Source organism: Salmo trutta, chromosome 29 (genome assembly GCF_901001165.1).
Source record: "Salmo trutta chromosome 29, fSalTru1.1, whole genome shotgun sequence".
In the NCBI taxonomy this organism is placed as follows: Eukaryota; Metazoa; Chordata; class Actinopteri; order Salmoniformes; family Salmonidae; genus Salmo; species Salmo trutta.
This window is the reverse complement of record NC_042985.1, coordinates 31,267,084-31,289,320: the sequence shown is the minus strand read 5'-3', so window position 1 is coordinate 31,289,320 and position 22,237 is coordinate 31,267,084. Positions and strand designations below refer to the sequence as shown.

At 44.4% G+C, this 22,237-nt stretch overlaps 1 protein-coding gene and 1 long non-coding RNA gene across 4 annotated transcripts; both read right to left on the bottom strand.

The window, feature by feature from the left end:
• Window positions 1-369: 369 nt before the first annotated feature.
• Window positions 370-22,229, bottom strand: LOC115167380 (N-acetylgalactosamine-6-sulfatase). Of its 3 annotated transcripts, XM_029721770.1 has the most exons (14): window positions 22,025-22,229; window positions 21,564-21,687; window positions 19,164-19,238; window positions 18,980-19,082; window positions 18,741-18,884; window positions 18,026-18,092; window positions 17,137-17,264; window positions 15,904-16,043; window positions 15,554-15,657; window positions 11,754-11,890; window positions 11,095-11,197; window positions 5,857-5,978; window positions 1,427-1,544; window positions 370-811 (listed from the first exon to the last, which is right to left on the bottom strand). In XM_029721770.1, the coding sequence occupies exons 1-14, from the start codon at window positions 22,139-22,141 to the stop codon at window positions 725-727; spliced, it is 1,569 nt and encodes a 522-aa protein (XP_029577630.1). In that variant the 5' UTR covers window positions 22,142-22,229; the 3' UTR covers window positions 370-724. The 3 variants fall into 3 exon arrangements, with proteins under 3 accessions (XP_029577630.1, XP_029577632.1, XP_029577631.1); XM_029721772.1 differs by lacking the exons at window positions 370-811; window positions 1,427-1,544; window positions 5,857-5,978 and adding an exon at window positions 9,200-9,422; XM_029721771.1 differs by lacking the exons at window positions 370-811; window positions 1,427-1,544; window positions 5,857-5,978 and adding an exon at window positions 9,717-10,989.
• On the bottom strand, window positions 12,820-13,908 carry LOC115167383 (uncharacterized). Its single transcript, XR_003870482.1, has 2 exons — window positions 13,660-13,908; window positions 12,820-13,628 (listed from the first exon to the last, which is right to left on the bottom strand). It is a non-coding gene; the product is annotated as an uncharacterized LOC115167383 (long non-coding RNA).
• Window positions 22,230-22,237: the final 8 nt, after the last annotated feature.

Here is a 22,237-nt window from a genome sequence, read left to right as displayed (position 1 = left end):
CAAGTAGGTGCTTCACAGTGGAAGAGGAGAATTCCAGTGGCTAGTTGACTTATCCTGTACAAGATCAACAGCAAACACCATCATTTACCATCCTCTGACCAGTTCCATCCTCTCAAACCATGAACTCACCCTCCATCTGCAGAGTGCGCAGCGTTCAAAGACTTGGCCTCTATTGGTTGACCTGTCATGATATATTGCTTGTTTATTTATGAAGCGCTTTGAGATTTATATCATAAAAAGCGCTCAAAGTTGAATAAATAATAATTATTAAGACTGACCGTGGACGCAAGTGACGACCCATCGGTTGACACAGAAATCTTCAATCTGTCACACACTAAAAAAACATCTCATAAGAGATGAAAGACAAAGTTGGATAAAATGTTTTTATTCCAGTTGGAGAAAAAGAAAGAAAGGGTTTGCCCTATTTCAATACGTTTTCCACAATAGTGCATAAGTAAGTAAAGAGAGAAAAACATCTACAGAGATGGCATCATAAACAAAAAGCAGTTGCAAATCAGCTTCATTCTATTAATAATCATATGGCACCCAGACAGCATTCGTCCCATTGTTAATGTCCTTCATTCAAACAATATGGTGTTCTGTTTCAACATTACAAGTTAAAAACTAATAGAAATTCAAGTTGAATTCCTGAAAATGGCTCTTCATCAAGGCAGCATCTTCGCTGACATCCTCCCTTTTCCCAGGGTGGCTCTGAAACAGATAGCTAGTGTGGCCAGTCACACTTCCAGGGCTGTGACTTGGGGGCTTTAAGGCATTTTCCTAACTTTTCACATCCTGGAGGGGCCCAGTTCTGTTAGTGAAAGAACCCACAGAAAACATTCTTAAACATTCATTCACCTGAGCTGAACATGATTTACATTATGTTCTCCAAGGAAACCACATGGGGGAGCTGATGCTACACATGTCAAATTCATGTACAAACAGTTCTTTAGCAATGAGCATACACAGCAATGTTTCTTTTTAGCTGTTTTGTGAAAACCAAAACCAATGAGACAAACACTCCCTAATTTTTCCAAAAGCAGCTAAAATCCACAAAACAGTTGCTGGGACAAAAGGTCCAAGAATCACGCTTCTGTTTTTCCACAAATAACAAGATAGTCTATTATTTTAGAAACAAAGGGAAAGAAAATAACTCTGGGAAACAAATCTGAAATTGTGTCCACATAGTTTACTGAAAGAATTCAGCATTATTAAAAGATCGAGGAAATGAGAAACGGTGTCACTACAGCAAGCACTTCATCAATTTATTTTCTAAAATCATTTTTCTTTGAGAAAGAACACAGAGATGTTTACACCGAAAACAAAAGCCACAGAACAATACTATGAAATAAAATGTTTTATATGAAACAAGTTTAAAAAAATATGATACATGGGGAATGGACATTCTGTGAAATATTGATCTTACCATGACAGCCATGTCACACATATTAAGCTGGGGCACACCTGGTACCAGACCCTTCTTATGCTTCTCTACCACTGCTGTGATCCGACTCAGTGCATCCTGGTACTCCTTAGTCACAACACTGCAGAGAAACACACAGACGTAAGTAGTTGTGCAAAACACTCACCACACATACAAACATAACAGTCAGGCAATATTGGCATATGGCCACAACATCTAGAATTACAACAGCACAGTAAAGACATGCAACCACATATTGTATTCACACACTAACACACAGATTCACCTAAAATGTCTGAACAGATGCACGAGGCTCTCCAATCAGAGCGTGGTCAAGGACAAACCCTCAGGTTTTCACTTTCTTCCACACACACACACACACACACACACACACACACACACACACACACACACACACACACACACACACACACACACACACACACACCACCAATGGTGTGGTTATACAATTTAACATAGAGAATAGATGTCAGTCACAGCATATAGACAGATGACAGAAGGTCACTGCTCACACAAATGCACACACAAACACAGTAGGCCTACAATATAGACCAGTGTAAAACAATCTCTGTATGATTAGTAAAACATTTTCTCGGAAATCGGTTTCATAAATCTGCCGCTTAGTCTGTGCTGTGCAGCCTAAAATGACTATCTATTATCATTGTATGACACCTGCCTGCCTTTAAACAACTGATATAATCCATAGCGAATGTACACTAATGACTGAAACGCTAGTTTAAAGCCGACAAGCTTAACTCATACGAGAGCCTTTTGACAGCAAACACACCTACCAATTCATGCACAAGCGTATCCACGCACACACACACTGCCCCTTCGGGGCTGCCCTCAGCAGGATGGGCCATGTTTCCCATCCCCTGTCTCTCAATTATTCTTGTTGGACACGGCGGAGCACCTCTGTGCATTATTATATTCAGTGTGTAAAACGCAGAGGCCCTGAAGTGTTTCAAAGGAACACTGCTCTGTCTGCTCTCAATAGGACCTGTAGGGTTAATGGGCTCTCTGTGTTTGGGGGGAGTGGGCGGTTGGTGGCGCTACACGTGGATAGACAAATATCACCAGTGCAATTACACCCATAATACAGTCGCAAGCAGCACCTGTGCCAGCTCCGCACCCCCCGCCCCTCCCCAAAGCCAGCTCTCTGATTGGCCCCTGGGGAGGGTGTGTGTGTGTGTGTGAGGTGAAGTGTCAATTAGTGTAATAACTCCAGGCCCTGTCCAGCTCACACCCCCCCCTCCTCCCAGAGGGCAGTGGGGCTTCCGCCACACAATAGCACCTGCTCCCCCCCCTCCCTCCCTCCCTCCCTCCCTCAGCCTGTGCTAGTCCTATATTCACACTCTCTGTTCTCCCATCATCACTACTCTACTGCTCCAGTGTTCCCCCACCCCAACTCATCCTTTAGGTCCTTAAGGCCACGGTGGTCTAAACTTACCATCTGCTCTCCGCCTTGGCTTGCTGGTTATTTATTATGGTTGTGTGGTGACGCAATACTGTGCAATGACCCAGAATCACAACATACCACAGCCTTGATCATATCTTTAATGAGTACAGGTTTCTATAGAAACAAGTGTTTCATTTCAGACAAAATTTTACTATGTATGCATTTGAAATCACAAATTCTGCTTCATGGACCAAAGACAATATCTTGATCAAAATGATGAAGATTTCATTACCATCCTATCTGTTTCTCTGCTCTGTATTGATCACTGTGATTCGTTTTCAGATAACTTCTGAAGCTGCTTTATCTCACTAAATATTAGAACCATACATCAGAGCCAGACCAAACGCAGTGTGCAACACAGACGGCTGGTGGCACCTTAATTGGGGAGAACGGGCAAATAGTAATGGCTGGAACGGAATCGGGATCAAACATGGTGGTTTCAATGTGTTTGATTCCAGTCTATTTACTCCATTCCAGCCATTATTATGAGCCGTTCCTCCTCTCAGCAGCTTCGTGTGGTGTGCAAAGTGTACACTCAGCCCTTTTTGAGTTAAGACTATTCTTTGTCTATGCATTGAGCAACCTAACCCTAAAAATATATACATAAAAACATGTTTATTTCTCTCCTCCCTCTCCACAAATAAAGAAAACTCCAGTCAGCACAGCCTCATTATCATTACTATAACCCTTAGCTCACTGGTGTTAAAGCAAAAACTGGAATAATAATAACGCTGCATGCAAATGAACTCTTTTGATTTATAATGCATGACACCCAGGGGGAAGGCGGCATTGCTCAGGTGTGTCACTACACTCTGATTAGTGATTCATAACCCCACTGGTAGAGCGAACACACACACACAGGCATCAAGCAGAGGGAATTGAAGAGACAATCAAATACCTCAGCCCTTTCTCCTCCTGTGGAAATTGAGCAATTCGGTGAAGACTATTGATTGGGGGCTGAAGTGGTTGTAGGCAGCAGATGAGGCCAGAGTGTGTAGGGCTGCCTGCTACATTAGCCCGAGGCAGGCTGGGACTTAAGTGCTCAACACAGGGTGACGAGGGCCCAGGGGTAGTGAGCCGGAGCAGCAGGAGGCAGGGCTAAGTCCAGTCCCACTGGGACACAGGCAGGGAGAACTGGGCTGTGTTACTATACACTGGACCCAGTCAGCCACACCTTCCCACTGATCTACTAACCACAGGAGTCATCATCTACCACACCAATAGAAGAGGACCAACAAGAACAATTTCATGTGCTCATGTACAGTCTGAAAACGCTTACCCGTAAATTCACTGACAATCGAAATAAATGTTTTATCTAAATGTCTCACAGTGCTAGAATGCTGATCTCTGTGTGCTTGTGATTGTCTTGTTATTGTACATCAATGAGAAACACCAAATATGAAATATCCTAACTCAGATATGAATGGAAAAGCATCTCCTGTATTCCCCTGGATTCCTGCAGCAGGTCTCTAGTGAGTGTGTCCATGTATCCTAAGAGGCTGGGACAGTGGAGCGACTGCCTGGGCAGCGTGTGTTACTGCTGTAGTATCAGCCTGCCACACAACTGAAGGTATGTGTGCAGACAGGCCCTACATCATCTTAAGTGGCTCTTTAGGTGCAGACAGAGATTAATGATGGCCAGCCGGTCCAGCTGGGTGCCCAAGGAGCACATGGCCAGCAGCCTGCCTGACACACAGACAGGAGAGAGGGAAACAGAGAGAGGGAGGAGATGGGAGGGAGGGAGGGCAGTGGGGGTGGAGGGTGGCTGGGTATCATTACTGGGGCTGGAGAGATGGGGCTGGAATATTGTGACCTCACAGACCACCCCAATGACCCCCACCCACTTGGAGAGGGGAGAGGGGATGCAGGGTCCTCTCTCCAGGTGCCAAACCAGCTCCTCCTCTCCATAAGTCTGGGACACGGCCAAATAAACGCTTCAACGCATTCAACACAACATTGCTATAGATTTTTCTGTTTTTAAATTATGCGGATTGAATAGAAGAGAGCAGAGATGAGATGGGCTGATCAAAAACAACATGAATGTTTAATTATTCCATCTCCCTTCAAGTGAAAAAAGGAGTGTGGGGGAGATTAGGAGGAGAGAGTGATGAAGTGAGAGAGGAAGAGAGAGAGAGAAAGAGAGAGATGGTGAGGGAGGGAGCCAGCCAGAGGGTGTGAAACAGCCTTGGGGACAGGAGCTAATCCGACTGAAGAAAACATTAAGGAGAATGAAGACGGATCAGAGAGAAAGCTAGATAATAGGAAATTGTATTCCCTCATCGAATCATTATGAAAACTATATGAATGTGTGTCACGCTTTTGTTCATCTCTGAGTGTCTTTGCCAATAAAAAAGTGAAGTAAAAAAGAATAGAGAATGAATAATGCTTCTTTTGTACAATTAAGGCCATTTTTGTCCACATTGTTACACCATCATTACCATAACTATTCTAAATAAAAACTAACACAACACCCAACTGTTTTTTTATTTACACCATTTTAACTATAGATACGGGGTCATGTTCGAATGAACACAAAAGTCCATTAAACAGCACTCCCTCTCGATTTATACGAGAACAATTTGTCTTGCAATTTTAACTTCTGGCAGTGGATCTGAGGCAAGATAGCGAGCTTTAAAGAGCTATTTGCAATCACAAAGAATAGCGTTTAATCAGCCAGTCTGGGGCTGCACAGATCAATCTTCAGTCCTCACCGCGCCTCTTTCCCACAACTGGATCAGTATTGATCCCATAGATCCTGTCCACCAACATCCCACAACCCCCTCCTCTGCTCTTGTCTTCTCTTATTTAACCAGAGGCCTGCTGTTTGTTGAGCCGTGTGGAGATTGGCTGGCCAACACCAAGCCCTGTCTATATTTCCCTTGCCTTTCACTTTACGTTCAGTACAATCTAACAGTACACCAGGGAATCTTTGTTTGATTTAGTGAGCACTCACCTGATAGGGTATTTCTCCCCGGGGTCCCACCCCAGGTGGAAGATGAGTGGCTGCATGGTGTGTTCCTGTTGGGTGTGGGTGGTCACGCCTGCCACCTCTTGGCCTGGACAGAAGTTAATGCCCTGTTAGAGTGGACACACATACACACACAATTCATCTTTAGCTTCTAAACGCCCACTTCACAGAGGACAATGGCGACTGTGGTGGTAACAGATAACCTACTTCAACTGACCCTGAGAAAGTGCCCTTGAAAAGAAAATGCAATTAAAAAGACAAAATGGATGGCAAGAGGCATTGTGCTGTCAATGATGTCCACCTACAGACCGACCCCCTCACTGCACACCTGAACCTGATGCCGTCGCTCTGTTGAAGATATGGAGGAATCTGTGCAAGGGAGCTGAGTGTAGATGTGTACAGTACATGGTGTATAGTGTGTGTGACTATATCTGTTTGGTATATAGTATCATGTCTTCCTCACCTCAAACCTGTCAACGTGTTCTCTCTGCCCTGGGGCTACGGTATGCCTGTGACTGTTACCTACAGTTGAAGTCGGATGTTTACATACACCTTAGCCAAACACATTTAAACTCAGTTTTTCACAATTCCTGACATTTAATCCTAGTAAAAATTCCCTGTCTTAGGTTAGTTAGGATCATCACTTTATTTTAAGAATGTGAAATGTCAGAATAATAGTAGAGAGAATGATTTATTTATTTCATCACATTCCCAGTGAGTCAGAAGTTTACATAGACTCAATTAACATTTGGTAGCATTGCCTTTAAAATGTTTAACTTGGGTCAAACGTTTCAGGTAGCCTTCCACAAGCTTCCTACAATAAGTTGGGTGAATCTTGGCCCATTCCTCCTGACAGAGCTGGTGTAACTGAGTCAGGTTTGTAGGCCTCCTTGCACACCACACGCTTTTCAGTTCTGCCCACAAATCTTCAATAGGATTGAGGTCAGGGCTTTGTGATGGCCACTCCAATACCTTGACTTTGTTATTCTTAAGCCATTTTGCCACAACTTTGTAAGTATGCTTGGAGTCATTGTTCATTTGGAAGACCCATTTGCAACCAAGCTTTAACTTCCTGACTGATGTCTTGAGATGTGGCTTCAATATATCCACATCATTTCCCTCCCTCATGATGCCATCTATTTTGTGAAGTGCACCAGTCCCCCCTGCAGCAAAGCACCCCCACAACATGATGCTGCCACCCCCGTGCTTCACGGTTGGGATGGTGTTCTTCGGCTTGCAAGCGTTCCCCTTTTCCTCCAAACATAAAATGGTCATTTGGGCCAAACAGTTCTATTTTTGTTTCATCAGACCAGAGAACATTTCTCCAAAAAGTACGATCTTTGTCCCCATGTGCAGTTGCAAACTGTAGTCTGGCTTTTTTATGCCGGTTTTGGAGCAGTGGCTTCTTCCTTGCTGAGCGGCCTTTCAGGTTATGTCGATATAGGACTCGTTTTACTGTGGATATACAGTTGAAGTCGGAAGTTTACATATGACTCCAACGTAAGTGTTAAAACTCGTTTTTCAACCACTCCACAAATTTCTTGTTAAACTATAGTTTTGGAAAGTCAGTTAGGTCATCTACTTTGTGCATCACACAAGTCATTTTTCCAACAATTGTTTACAGACAAATTATTTCACTTATAATTCACTGCATCACAATTCCAGTGGGTCCAGCATCTTCACAAGGTCCTTTGCTGTTGTTCTGGGATTGATTTGCACTTTTCGCACCAAAGTACGTTCATCTCTAGGAGACAGAACGCGTCTCTTTCCTGAGCGGTATGACGGCTGCGTGGTCCCATGGTGTTTATACTTGCACACTATTGTTTGTACAGATGAACGTGGTACCTTCAGGCGTTTGGAAATTGCTCCCAAGGATGAACCAGACTTGTGGAGGTCTACAATTATTTTTCTGAGGTCTTGGCTGATTTCTTTTGACTTTCCCATAATGTCAAGCAAAGAGGCACAGAGTTTGAAGGTAGGCCTTGAAATACATCCACAGGTACACCTCCAATTGACTCAAATGATGTCAATTAGCCTATCAGAAGCTTCTAAAGCCATGACATCATTTTCTGGAATTTTCCAAGCTGTTTAAAGGCACAGTCAACTTAGTGTATGTAAACTTCTGACCCACTGGAATTGTGATCCTGTAAATTATAACTGAAATAATCTGTCTGTAAACAAATATTGAAATAATGACTTGTGTCATGCGCAAGATTGTGGTTTTTGTAAATGTCTTGTTAATTGGTGTGGGGGGATCCTAATAATAAATACATAATAATAATAAAAATACAAAGTAGATGTCCTAACCGACTTGCTAAACTATAGTTTGTTAACAAGAAATTTGTGGAGTGGTTGAAAAATGAGATTTAATGACTCCAACCTAAGTGTATGTAAACTTCCGACTTCAACTGTATGTGGCTATTCTATCTGCCAGTCAGAATGTGGGGCCATGGCCTGTACGATTGTTCTGCTGACCCCCAAAAGTGTGCAGGCTTGCTTCCCTATACCACCCCCCACACCTCTGGGGTAGCAGCCTGGCTCTGACAGAGGCTGATTGAGTCACAGCCCCCTCCAGACCCCCTGGGGAGACCTCTCAGGTGCCCTTGTGAGCAACACGACTAATATTGAGAGAGCACTCATCTGTAAGGCACTCTACCGACTCCCCTCTGGGACCACAAGCAGCCTCGCTCAAAGGAGCACAGGCACGAGCGCACACACACACACACACACACACACACACCTCACTTCAGTACACTGCACTATGATCCAGCCTTGCCCACATAGTGTCCTGAAGCAGTCTCTGTGCAGTGGTCTCAGAAATGTAAAAGAGCCTAAATCCTCTTGGACTGTGAAAGCCCTTTTAATCTGTATCCAAGAAGACAACACAGCAGAACTCCATATCTCCCATGGTATTAAGAAGATAGATCATACAGCAATGTTCTTTTAAAGATGGAGTAATGTAGGCAACATTATAAGATGAGGGGAGGAATCAAGGGACATAAAATGGAATGCAAAAGTAGAATTTTGGTTTCATATTTTCCTCAAAGAAAAAGATTATATAAAGAGTCCTATTTAAACGTATGCTACCCACCAAAGACAAGGTCGAGCAGATAACATCAGATACAGACCGTTCCCATTCCCAACACAATATAATACCTCACACCATTACCACACCATCCAACAAGAGCGTTTGATGAAATCCACTTAACCCTGTGAAATGTCTCATTTTGCACATCACCGAATCTCTCGGATTTCACCAGAAAAATCACAGTAGAGCTCATGGCTATTAAAAGCCATAATTGAATTTCAAGTTCAGAAAGACACACCATCCTTGTTTTGTTTTTTACTTCACATAAATAGGAAATGCACAACATTACTTACAACTGGTGAGAAAATAGTACGCTTGAATGATGGATCAACGTTTCAGCACAATATTCAGACCCATTTAAAACCGCTTGAAATAAAGAGTGTTTTTTCTGTGTGATGGATGCTCTCGGGTGAGATGTGAAGGTCAAGGGTCATTGTGAAGCTCTGAATGCATGCTGCCCATTCTGGTGAAGAACCGACACATTAACTCTCAGAGTCACAGCTTTGGAGACCCAGAGCCTCCCCTTCAAACCATCTTTTGCTCGCAGACACACACATTCACGGACCAATCGATAGGCAACACACAGGCAATCAGACGCCATTATTTGTGAAGTTCCACTCCAGTTCACATGAGCTGATAAAGGAGGCTGCTATTGATTCAGCGGCCCTCTAGGAGAGAGCAATTTAAGCAACCGATGGGGCATAATGCAAACTTGCACGTTTGAAACAGAGGTTTCTGAGGGAGAGGAGCAGGACAATTTTTAAAGGGTGCCTAGAGGAGGAGAGAACACATTCTCACTTCTCAGGGCACAGGAGGGGGAGAGCAGGACACTCAGCAGGAGGGGGAGAGCAGGACACTCAGCAGGAGGGTTGGAGAGCAGGATACTCAGCAGGAGGGTTGGAGAGCAGGATACTCAGCAGGAGGGTTGGAGAGCAGGATACTCAGCAGGAGGGTTGGAGAGCAGGATACTCAGCAGGAGGGTTGGAGAGCAGGATACTCAGCAGGAGGGTTGGAGAGCAGGATACTCAGCAGGAGGGTTGGAGAGCAGGATACTCAGCAGGAGGGTTGGAGAGCAGGATACTCAGCAGGAGGGTTGGAGAGCAGGATACTCAGCAGGAGGGTTGGAGAGCAGGATACTCAGCAGGAGGGTTGGAGAGCAGGATACTCAGCAGGAGGGTTGGAGAGCAGGATACTCAGCAGGAGGGTTGGAGAGCAGGATACTCAGCAGGAGGGTTGGAGAGCAGGATACTCAGCAGGAGGGTTGGAGAGCAGGATACTCAGCAGGAGGGTTGGAGAGCAGGATACTCAGCAGGAGGGTTGGAGAGCAGGATACTCAGCAGGAGGGGGAGAGCAGGATACTCAGCAGGAGGGGGAGAGCAGGATACTCAGCAGGAGGGGGAGAGCAGGATACTCAGCAGGAGGGGGAGAGCAGGATACTCAGCAGGAGGGGGAGAGCAGGATACTCAGCAGGAGGGGGAGAGCAGGATACTCAGCAGGAGGGGGAGAGCAGGATACTCAGCAGGAGGGGGAGAGCAGGATACTCAGCAGGAGGGGGAGAGCAGGATACTCAGCAGGAGGGGGAGAGCAGGATACTCAGCAGGAGGGGGAGAGCAGGATACTCAGCAGGAGGGGGAGAGCAGGATACTCAGCAGGAGGGGGAGAGCAGGATACTCAGCAGGAGGGGGAGAGCAGGATACTCAGCAGGAGGGGGAGAGCAGGATACTCAGCAGGAGGGGGAGAGCAGGATACTCAGCAGGTGGGGGAGAGCAGGATACTCAGCAGGAGGGGGAGAGCAGGATACTCAGCAGGAGGGGGAGAGCAGGATACTCAGCAGGAGGGGGAGAGCAGGATACTCAGGAGGGGAGAACGCTCCACCAGCGACAGCCAGTGCTGATGAATGATAGTACTTTGGTGAAGTGGGGTGTCCTCATTAATATTCATTAGCCACTGATGTACACAACAGCCACTTGATGAGCTGTTTTCAAGATAACACTGACTATCAAATGTGTTTTATAGAGCACTGTGGATGGCTTGTTGAGGGTGTGGGGATGAGAGAGAGAGAGAGAGACAATGAGAGATAATCTACAGTCAGAGAGAGAGCGAGATACACACTACAGTCACCAAGAGGGACTCACCTGGTTAAACTCCTCCCACGAGTTGCTCCACGTCCAATAGTGGGCCTTGTAAGGCCCAACCCTGACTGCCATCATCTCATTGCCGCGGTAATAGAAGATGGGCCTGTTGGGTGTGAAATGGGATTGGTGACTGCTAGATTCCTGTGATAAGCAGCAGCCCTCTCTCAGCTCCAGAACCCCCCTCCCCCTGCGCTGCCTGGCCCTCCCTCGCAGGCTCGCGCCCCACCACCACGCTGCCATGGCTCATCCCATTATGTGCTTGGTGGAACACCTTATCCACCAGGGTGGTCCCTCTCCCTGGGCCTTGGGCCCCAACCAGCAGCCTCCTTACAGGGGGCACTGCCACCGCTGCTCTCCCAAAGCCTGCATCCGCCCGCCCATCTTACAACAGGGGCACAAACGCCCAAAGTACTGTGACCAGCAGAGGGCATAGCTGACCTCTGAACCAACTCTCATAGCCAAATCCTAACTTCAGACTTGCATGTGATGGAACTCTTTATCAGTGGTCCATGATTTTGCTGGTCAAAGTTCAAGTTGTGTACCGACCAAGTTAGGAGGGCAAGTATACAAACAGTATACATCATATTCATCACCTTATCTTACATGAATGAATCCCTCTGACAGGGCCATTTAAGCCTCTTTCAGCCGCAAGTTCTAACCTGTTGATGAGTGTGTTGTTATGGAGGACAGGGCTGAGGTCCAGTCCATCTATGAGCCTGTCGTCAGGAACACTGAGGCCAGCCACAGACAGACTGGTGCTGAACAGATCCATCACAGTCCCCAGCTGTTGGCTCACCTGGAGATGGGAGAAAGAGTCCTTGTATTGAACCGTAACACACTGGAATTCAAATTCAGATAGAATCACATTGTCTATGGGTGTTGACATGAAAGTTTAACAGCGATTGTTGCAGGAAGTTAGATAGCTTGCATGGGCATCCATACGTACCAGATCGATGCACAAACGGATCAATTTAAAATTACAAATACTAAAACTTTGTTCCCCAAATTACAACACTTTATTTGCTTTAATCAATTCATATCCTGTCAAAATGCTAGAGCGTCTCCTCCAAAGCTGCAGTGAGTGTCCATGTCAAGACCCTGAACAGCGAAACGCGGCAGCCTTGTGAAGCACCGTGATCAGAGCAGGGCTGGGGAGCAGAGTGATTCACACTACTGGGAGGCTGTGATACACCAGAAGCCTGCAGAGACACCAAGGGATCCCTCTTCATGCATGAAACCCAACACGACAGCACAATGGCCAACAGTGTGCACGCGCCCCCTATGAAAGCCCACCATTTCAGCGGATGGTGTGGAGTGGGGGGGTGGGGGGGGGGTGAGTCCTGATGATTCATTTCTTCAGTCTCCTCTATAATCCGCGCTCGCAGGTTTATTATAAACCTCACAAACGCCTCTGTAAATTAGGAGAAAAAGGGGGAGTGAGGAGAAAGAGAGAAGATGAGGCGCGGGCTAGCGCTAGCTGTTTTATCTCCCTTCCACAGTCCCTGTGAAAAGCTTTATTTTATTTAGAAACTTTGAACTATTTTCAGATAAAATGCAATTTTTTTCACTGTCATCCTTGATCTTCCATTCCATTCTCTCCCGAGCAGCCCTTTGAGGGAGACGGCACGCTCACAATCAGATAGTGCTATCAGCCCAGAGCAGCTGCGCCGCCATGTGCCTCCATGCTCCTATCAGCTGCCTGCACACACCACCAAAATGAATTCCTTTTTCTCCCGCAGCCACTGCACCAGCCAGAAAGGGCCCTGCAACACATTCCGTTATCTGCACTCTCACGCTTAACACACACACACACACACAACATAAAAAAAAAACAAGAGAAATCAAAAAGGATAATTAATGAAGTTGACTACCAGGTAGCACAGACAACCCTAAATCCTCAACCAAAAAATGCTAACCATTTAAAAAAAGTCTAAATAGTTGAAAGAGACCATTTCATTATCTCCCATTTACACTTTTCTCTCCATTCTGTCTATTTCTTTCTGTATTTACTCTTTTTGCCAGCCTTTTGTCTGTGTGGTTCTAGGTTAAACCCTGGTGGTAGTTATCTGACGTGGCAGACCTGCTATCCCTGTCTAACGCACTCAGGCTCCGTGTCTCCCAGCTGATAAACACAACAAAAGGGATTGTGACGGTGGCAGCAGCAGTGTTGGGGGGGGAAGCCCTCCCTTTCCCCCTCCATTCCAGCCAGCCAGCCTCATCCCAACGCGGCCCCTCAGTCACCGGGGGAATGTGAACCTCAACCTCATCTCTCTCATTCCAACACATCTCCCAAAACTCTCTCTGTCCCTCAATATTAACAGCTAACACTTTCATTAGAGCTATGTGCAGTACAGTCACGAGGGCATGCTAGGTTTATCTACGCACCGAGGAACGGTTTTTGTTACTTTAATCTATCAAATCACTGTGCAATAAGACTGTGGCGTTCACACGGATTGTAATGGAGTCTTCTTCCTCTGTTGAAGATCATTTTAATGAGTGTGAGAATGTTAGAAGATAACTTTACCTAGCCTAACCTGAAACTGGACCAACCAGACCTAGCCTAACCTGAAACTGGACCAACCAGACCTAGCCTAACCTGAAACTGGACCAACCAGACCTAGCCTAACCTGAAACTGGACCAACCAAACCTATGACTCCTATCAGTGTGTCAGCTTCGTCAGTGATGAGTTGATATGATATATGTATAATAGCTATAGTTTTTAACCTGAAAACACGTTTAATCTGAAACAATTTAGAGTAGGCCTTGTTAATGTTTGCTGGTCCCCGTACCAACAATCCTCCTAACAGAAGCGGTGTGGCACCGTTCATTATGTGCAGCAATTTATGTTTAGGGCTTATGAAACTTTTCAATGTGCCGATGAGCAGAGATTTCAGCGCCGCACAAAGCAACAGAGAGGGAAATCATCTCTTTGGCCATCCTCCCCAACAGCAGGGAGATGAAACGAAACCCATACAACAAAGCTGCTTTGTCAAAGGAGATAGTCCCATGTATTCCTGCCCAATCCACAGACTAAAGCCACAGATGGCTTTCAGCAGGGTTCCCCAACTGGCGGCCCGCGGGCCAAATTTATTATTTTTATTGTTGAACATAAAAAGAATAAAAACCTCAACAAATCAGCTCCAAGTGATTTTAATTTTGGAAATCTGTTCCCAAGTATTCCCACGCACAATAGAGAGATATATGAGATCGTACACAAATGTAAGCAAGGTTTGAAATTATTATGTTTTAGTCAAATATTATATCTGTTTGGGCTTCTTGCGGTCAATTTGCCATCTAGAAATGATTTGTAATTATGTTCCGGCCCCCTGACCATTCTCTCAAGACAAAATCGTCCTGCGGCTGAATCTAGTCGATGATCCCTGTTCATCAGCATAACAGCGGTGCCTCATTCACAATACTCTGTTCTCAGAAGTGTTTCATCTGCAGTAATTTCTCTAGTTAACCCACCAGCAGGTGCTAGAGACAAACGTACATAGGAGGCTGGGCTGTCATGGCAGTGCACCAGCACACCAAAGACCCTGCATACAAACCCTCCCTACCTCCCTGGCACTGCCATCTTTTCCAAAACCAACCCTGTAAAACACTGCACCGGGTGCACCCTTCCCTCTCTTCTCCCAACCACCCCTCTACTTTTTTCCCTGTCCTTTATCCTGTGCGCCTGGCATATTCAGATACCGAAGCCCTCATTACAGCTCAATCCAACCTCAGCAAACACACAAACAGATTAGCCGCTTAAGATGCTCCCAATCCCCCTCTCCCTCGCCACTCTGCAGCGCTATCAGGCCACAGCACACCCCTTCGATATGAGCCGGGGGCAGGGCTTACTTCAGCCTACAGACTGCTTCCTCCACTCGCTCCTCCAAAAATCCCTCTGCGCCACAGCCCCGTGTCACAGCTGCCCCTAATACAATTAAAAGTCATTTGCAGAACGCACAGGCTTAGCGGATCAGGGGGAAAGTCTTCCTCACAGGCTCACAGAGGAGGAAGACAGGAAAGGGGGGGGGGGTAAGAAGATGAACCTTGCCACCTCAAAAAGTATTTGGAAAAAAGTCCACACTTGCACACACATACACACCCACACGCGCGGACACCCACACATTCAAACAAACAAAAACCGGTGTGTTTGCGTTTGCAATGCCAGCACCTGAGGAGAGATGAGGTGTGATGATGTTGAGGACATTGACACACAATCGAAACAAAGAACTACAATGATATGAGCGAGACGATTACTGAAATGACTAATTGTAATTACTTTCTAATGTGATACCTGCTTGAAAACCCAGCTGCTTACAGACAGATAGCAATTCAGTGTCTCACAGCTGTGTGTAAATACCAGGAGATGTTCCCCAACTCCAGACAAGTAGAACACATCTAGAACACCTGGAGCCTGGAGATGTTCCCGGACAGGTAGAACAGAGAGAAAGAGAGAGTTCTCACCGTGCCTGCTGGGATGTGTCCAGGCCACCAGGCGATGGCAGGTTCCCTCATTCCACCCTCAAATGTAGTTTCTTTCCCACAGAGAAACGGACCATTACTGCCACCTCAGGGGACAGAAACACATCACTCACACACTAAGCACCATGATAAAAGAGATTACTAAAACAACTTACTTTATACACAACTGAAAGGAGCCCCAAACAAAGAAAATACCCACACATACTACTCATAGACATAAGAGTACATTACTCACATCTATCCATACAGGCATGTATACAAGAACTGTAAGAAAGCAGCATGGAATTGCATTTCATGAGTTGAGAGACTAAATCATGGTGTGCAGCGCTTACTCTGCTTGGGGCCAGACATTACTGCGGCCCCGTTGTCTGAGGTGAAGAACACAAAGGTGTCCTTGTCGATGCCCAGAGCACGCAGCCAGGCCAGCATCTGTCCAACACTGTAGTCCAGCTCCATCACTGCATCACCGTACCTGCAGTACACACACAAGTCATTCAAACTACAGTATCTCAGGAGCTTCAAACGCCCAATCCCAACTCACCATAGACAGACGGACAGACAGGTATGTGTAGGCACTAGGGCTAGGCAAACCCATCAACCAAGCTACATTATTCTAGAAAACATGGAGGTAAATTAGGTATTTACTATAAAACATTTGGTATTTAGCAACAAGAGTTTTCACACAAAAAAACATGGACTAAAAGCCTGTTGGAAAAAATGGAAAAGCATTCCATCTCAGTGTGAGCCACCTATCCCAGGCACCTGGCTAACACTTTTCATCTCTGATCCATTTCTCTGTCAACAAAAACCTCATTTGGCATTCTGAAGAAATGCCTGCTTAGTGAGGCCTGAGTATTCACCGAGACTGAGAGGAATACTAAGTGACCTGGGCCCAGACGAGCAACACATCCCTTTACCCTCACCACTACCACAGAGGGGCAAAGGGGTGTGAAAAATCTACATTTAATTGACAAGATACTCAGAGCAGGAAACAGGTTTTTTCTTCTCTTCATTATTACAATATTTTTCTCATTTCGATTTTGAATCTTCATGTTGATACCGTGATTCTGTTCTTCCAAGTGGCATCTAATTCCGCTCACGTTTCCAGGTGTGAGATGAGAGATTGATCACCCAGTAGAATATGCAGTGGCTCATGCTAATGACTTTCCCCACCTTGTAGCACTGCTGCAGGCACAGCTCATCCACTTCACACATTCACAAAGCCCCTAAATCAATGGCCTAAGACCCAGAGATCTAAGCAGAGTTTTGAAACAACAAGCCAGTTTGGTAAACATTGTACAAAAACAGAAATACTGTACCGGGGTAGAAAATCATCAAGAGAAACGTACTAATTGGGTCCTATAATAGCCAGATCAACAAAGTCAGCAATGATACAGGTTAATAACCAAGAGGGTGTCCAAACTCTGCTCTGGAAGAAACTCTCCGTGCTTTGTCAGCAACACATCACATGTCTCTGTGTAAGACTTTGCAGCTAAGTGTCATTATCTAGATATGGCTTTATTATTGACATTTTATGATTGTAGCTTCAAGTGTTGTGATCCTACCGCCCCCTCTGGCTCTTCCCCAGGAACCGTTTTGAAGCGTAGACCGGAGCGTGCGTAGCGTCTGCTGCCCAGTAGAGAAAAAACGGCCGCTGGGCCATGTTTTGGTGAAATATGAAGTCAAGGCCCTCCTGGAAGGAAAGAAATTAGATCACAGTCTGCTATCAGACCAGACACCATCCAGAAAATTCACTACAAAACTGACAGAGAACAGTAGTGTAATGGGAACATTTAAGTTGAATAAAGTTGAATAAAGTTAATATTCAGTGAAAAGTAATTAACACAATGCTTAGCATATTATAATTTTTCCCTTTATATAATACACATGATTTCCAGTGTTCTATTTGGGACACTCATTTGTGTATGGGTTGATGGGTCACTAGACTTGATACTGAATGTTATGGATTGTTCTCATATCTGTTCATAGTGATTGACACCAGACTGGAGGTACAAGGACAGAAGATATGGATTGTTATTATATTCTCTGACACTGTGCGATTCTGTAGCAGCTGAGGTTGTGACTTCCTACCTGCCGCACGGTGGGTGTTTACAGAACATTGGTGCTGTGAGATTAGAATATAAGGGCATGCTTACAGGAAAAAAATGTATGAAATTGTATGAAATGTATGCATTCACTACTGTAAGTCGCTCTGGATAAGAGCGTCTGCTAAATGACTAAAATGTAAAATGTAATGCTTAGAGAAGGCCAGTTAGGCATTTTTTTCTGCTCTGTGCTGGAGTTGTCTCCCTGTGGTAACCGGTAATTAAACTGGATTGATTTTGACTGACTTTATCAATGACTGGTCTCCTTTTCCTTCACCTGGAAATTCCTATTACAAGTAGTATTTGTAAAGAAGAACTGGGACAGACGTCTGCCACTCAATCACTTTACCTCCAAGTAGATTTGTGTAAGGTTAGATTCCCCAGTTTTCTTATCGATCCCAAACTCCTCATAGTATCTAGAAAACAAATGTAGTTCATTAGTTTCCATGTCATCTACATAAGTACAATAGTTATTAATAGGACTCATACACAACACTCACACCATGGCTATTTAATAAACAATCCGTTTTATTCCAAAAACCCAGCAGCAGACTTTGAGAAGCCCGTCCTCCCAGGCTGTGATTAGAGGGGAGTTTAGAGAAGCAGATTTGAGAAGTCTCTGAAGAGCAGGGGAACTGTTATGAGATAGTACTGAAGCGTGGAGCGGTAGACGCAGCAGCGCACGCCGTCTCTCTCATGCTCGGGCTGTTCCAGGTGTCCTCACACACCGCCAACGCAACCTGCCGTCTCCTGGGTGCGTGTGTGTGCGTCTGTCCAGGCTCAGGCACGCTATGCTGATTAAACCCACGGCTAAGCGCAAAAAGCGCCCGCCTGCTAGCGCCAATGACCCTGAATACACATATGGCTGTTTTGGGGAAAACAAATGGGCAGAAAATGGAATACACAAGCGCAGCTGGTATATAGAAGAGTAAAAAAAAACTATCCTCATTCAGAGGAGCAGCCAGCCGAGCCAAACACTGAAAGAGTCCGGGAGAGAGGATTTTTATGTTTTCTGTTCTGTGTGAGTGAGAGTAGGAGTGTGTGCAGGGTGTGTGTGTGTATACCTTCCCACCATCTGAGAGTTGTTATAGACCGGGACATTAGGCCTGTCGCTGCTGTTGTAGGGACCGAAGTGGCAGTTTGGAGCACCAAACCATTCATCAAAACCATGCTCCAGAGGTAGGTGGTGAGCACTGTGGCCAAGATGCCTTAGGCCAGGAAAAATGATGGGGGAAGGAGAAACAGAATTAGAATTGTCACTATTGTTACCACTTCAAATTAGATCAAAATGAAGGCCGCCCACCACTTGCCGATGATCTTGCTGACGTAACCCTTCTTCTTCAGTACCTGTGGTAATAGAATTTCATCCTTTGAGATCCCTCCTACTATCTCCTGGGGTGTGTAGGCTGCAAAGGTCAGGGGTTACATTAATTTGTGTGGCAAAGCAGAAAGGAAAATATAACTCAAAAGAGAGAGTTAGAGCTCACCATTCCTTGCATGGGCATTGGTGGTATAGAATCCATTTCTAACTGGTAATCGTCCTGTCAGAAGTGAAGCTCTGGCTAAGGAGTAACAGGAGAAGAGACATCAACATCATGTTTTGATAAACTATTTAAATGATCTTAGCTGAATGCGTAGTTAAAGTGGGAGAGGCTGCATGTGATTTTACATAAAGTTCCACAGTATATAACTAGTCAGATCAGGGTTAAGCAAGCATTTTGCCAAGAAGCAGTGTGGCTTGGCGGGGTCATGTTTCACCTCTCCTGAGTCCGTACGGGAGTTGCAGCGATGGTACAAGACTATCACTACCAATTGGATATCACGAAATCGAGAGAAAAAAGGGGGTAAAAAAATGAAGAAATAATAAATAAATAAAGGGAAAAAAGAACAAAAAGACTAATAAAAAAAAAGTATGTGCAAAGCTGTCATCAAAGCAAAGGGTGGCTACTTTGAAGAACCTAAAATATTTTGATTTGTTTAACACTTTTTTGGTTACTACATGATTCCATATGTGTTATTTCATAGTTTTAATGTCTTCACTGTTATTCTACAATGTAGAAAATAGTACAAATTAAGAAAAACCCTTGAATGAGTAGGTGTGTCCATACTTTTGACTGGTACTGTATCTATGTCTTCTGTCCATTAAAATAACATCAAATTGATCAGAAATACAGTGCAGACATTGTTAATGTTGTAAATGACTATTGCAGCTGGAAACGGCTGATTTTTAATGGAATATCTACATAGGCATACAGAGGCCCATTATCAGCAACCATCACTCCTGTGTTCAATGGCACGTTGTGTTAGCTAATCCAAGTTGATCCTTTAAAAAGGCTAATAGATCATTAGAAAACCCTTTTGCAGTTATGTTAACACAGCTGAAAACTGTTGTCCTGATTAAAGAAGCAATAAAACTAGCCTTCTTTAGAAGGCCAGCATCCCGGAGTCGCCTCTTCACTGTTGATGATGAGACTGGTGTTTTGCGGGTACTATTTAATAAAGCTGCCAGTTGAGGACTTGGGAGGCGTCGGTTTCTCAAACTAGACACTCTAATGTACTTGCCTCTTGCTCAGTTGTGCACTGGGGCCTCCCACTCCTCTTTCCATTCTGTTTAGAGCCAGTGTACGCTGCTCTGTGAAGGGAGTAGTACACAGAGTTGCACGAGATCTTCAGTTTCTTGACAATTTCTCGTATGGAATAGCCTTCATTTCTCAGAACAAGAATAGACTGACGAGCTTCAGAAGAAAGTGCTTTGTTTCTGGCCATTTTGAGCCTGTAATCGAACCCACAAATGCTGACGCTCCAGATACTCAACTAGTGTAAAGAAGGCTAGTTTTATTGCTTCTTTAATCAGGACAACAGTTTTCAGCTCTGCTAACATAATTGCAAAAGGGTTTTCTAATGATCAAATAGCCTTTTAAAATGATAAACATGGATTAGCTAACACAATGTGCCATTGGAACACAGGAGTGATGGTTGCTGATAATGGGCCTCTGTACGCCAATGTAGATATTCCATTTAAAAAAATCTGCCGTTTCCAGCTACAATAGTCATTTACAACATTAACAACGTCTACACTGTATTTCTGATCAATTTGATGTTATTTTAAAGGACAAAAAAAATTGCTTTTCTTTAAAAAAAAAAAACCAAGGACAATTCTAAGTGACCCCAAACTTTTGAACGGTAGTGTATATGGGAGCTCACCCTGGATATTGTGATTAAGCCACGTACCATTTCAGTATATGATTACTTTTCTAATTAACATTCAGTGGCTGAATCCTCTAATACCCTCTCCGTGGCGTTAATACAAATAGCCAGGTATGATGCACTTGGCTTCCTTCAGGCACTCGCATCACACACACATATGAGATAAGCAATTGATTAGGTCTTATTTGCTTAAATATTAATTAGAAAAAAGAAAAGGGTCGATCTATTTTGCATAACACGTTTATTCAAATTCCCAAATTAGGTATAATTAGCATATTTCAATAGTGTATTATCCCTATTAGCATAATGAGTCTTCTCCCCTCTATCACCCAGACACACACAGCTTAGGCTTCTGATGTATGCGTCACATTGTTTCAAAAGGCTTTTGAAGGATGCCTGCACCTACCACCAACCTCTCACCCAAATCCCACTTAATCACAGTGACGTTACCATCACTGCAACTATTCCTCTACAATGACAATCACAATATTATTGAATTGTTATCATTGACTGTTGCACTGACAGTCAGGTTCTTATGCATGTGGGAATTGGTACCACACTAGCTATTCAGACTATGAATTCCTTCTGTCTTTATAATCAGTGTAATATGTTTTTATATCTATGAATTCAAGAGGATTGGGACTTTAATCAAGTATGACATGTATGTAGCTGACACTCACATGGAGAGCAGAGGGGGTTAGCTGTGTAGAAGTTGGGGAACAGCATCCCCTGGGCAGCCATGGAGTCAAGGTTTGGGGTCTCCTTGGAGGGCTGGCCAAACACTCCCAAATCTCCCCAGCCCATCTAATAACATTAGAGGAACAAGCTGTCAAATGTTAGTGGATCATCATGCTCTGATAAGCAGACTTTACATTAGAACACATCTCAAATAGAGTTGCAGAGAAATGGTTACCATTTCCTGACAGAGACCATATACAAAGCATATATTGGCATGCTGTGTATTATTGTATGTCAATACGTCAAGTATACGTGGTATATAATCAGAGAGGACACAGCCAGTCATGTCAGCATTCCATTTGAGTAATCATGCCACAGGTTTTCGAGATTAAAAAAGTTAGTTTTTCAAGTCTCATCCCCCAAAACTAACACTCCCCAAACTAAAAATACATCAATATCTTACGTCATCCATAAGAATGATGATAATGTTCGGAGTCGACTTGTTTGAAGGAGTATCTGCCCAAAAACAACATATTAAACTACAAAACAATATCAAAGTTTGAATTAGACAAACATCCATTGCACAAAGCAAGACGAAGAAAGCGATGAGGAAGTGTCACATGATAACACATTCAGGAAGCACATGACGATTTCTCATTGTTTGCTTTCACGAGCT

Coding starts and splice junctions, on each gene's coding strand:
- LOC115167380 (XM_029721770.1), bottom strand. CDS start 22,141: ATGGATGTTTGTCTAATTCAAACTTTGATATTGTTTTGTAGTTTAATA. Junction 19,239..21,563: donor TAACCCCCTCTGCTCTCCAT/GTGAGTGTCAGC, acceptor GTTACTCCTTAG/CCAGAGCTTCACTTCTGACA. Junction 18,093..18,740: donor AACTCTCAGATGGTGGGAAG/GTATACACACAC, acceptor TTTGTTTTCTAG/ATACTATGAGGAGTTTGGGA.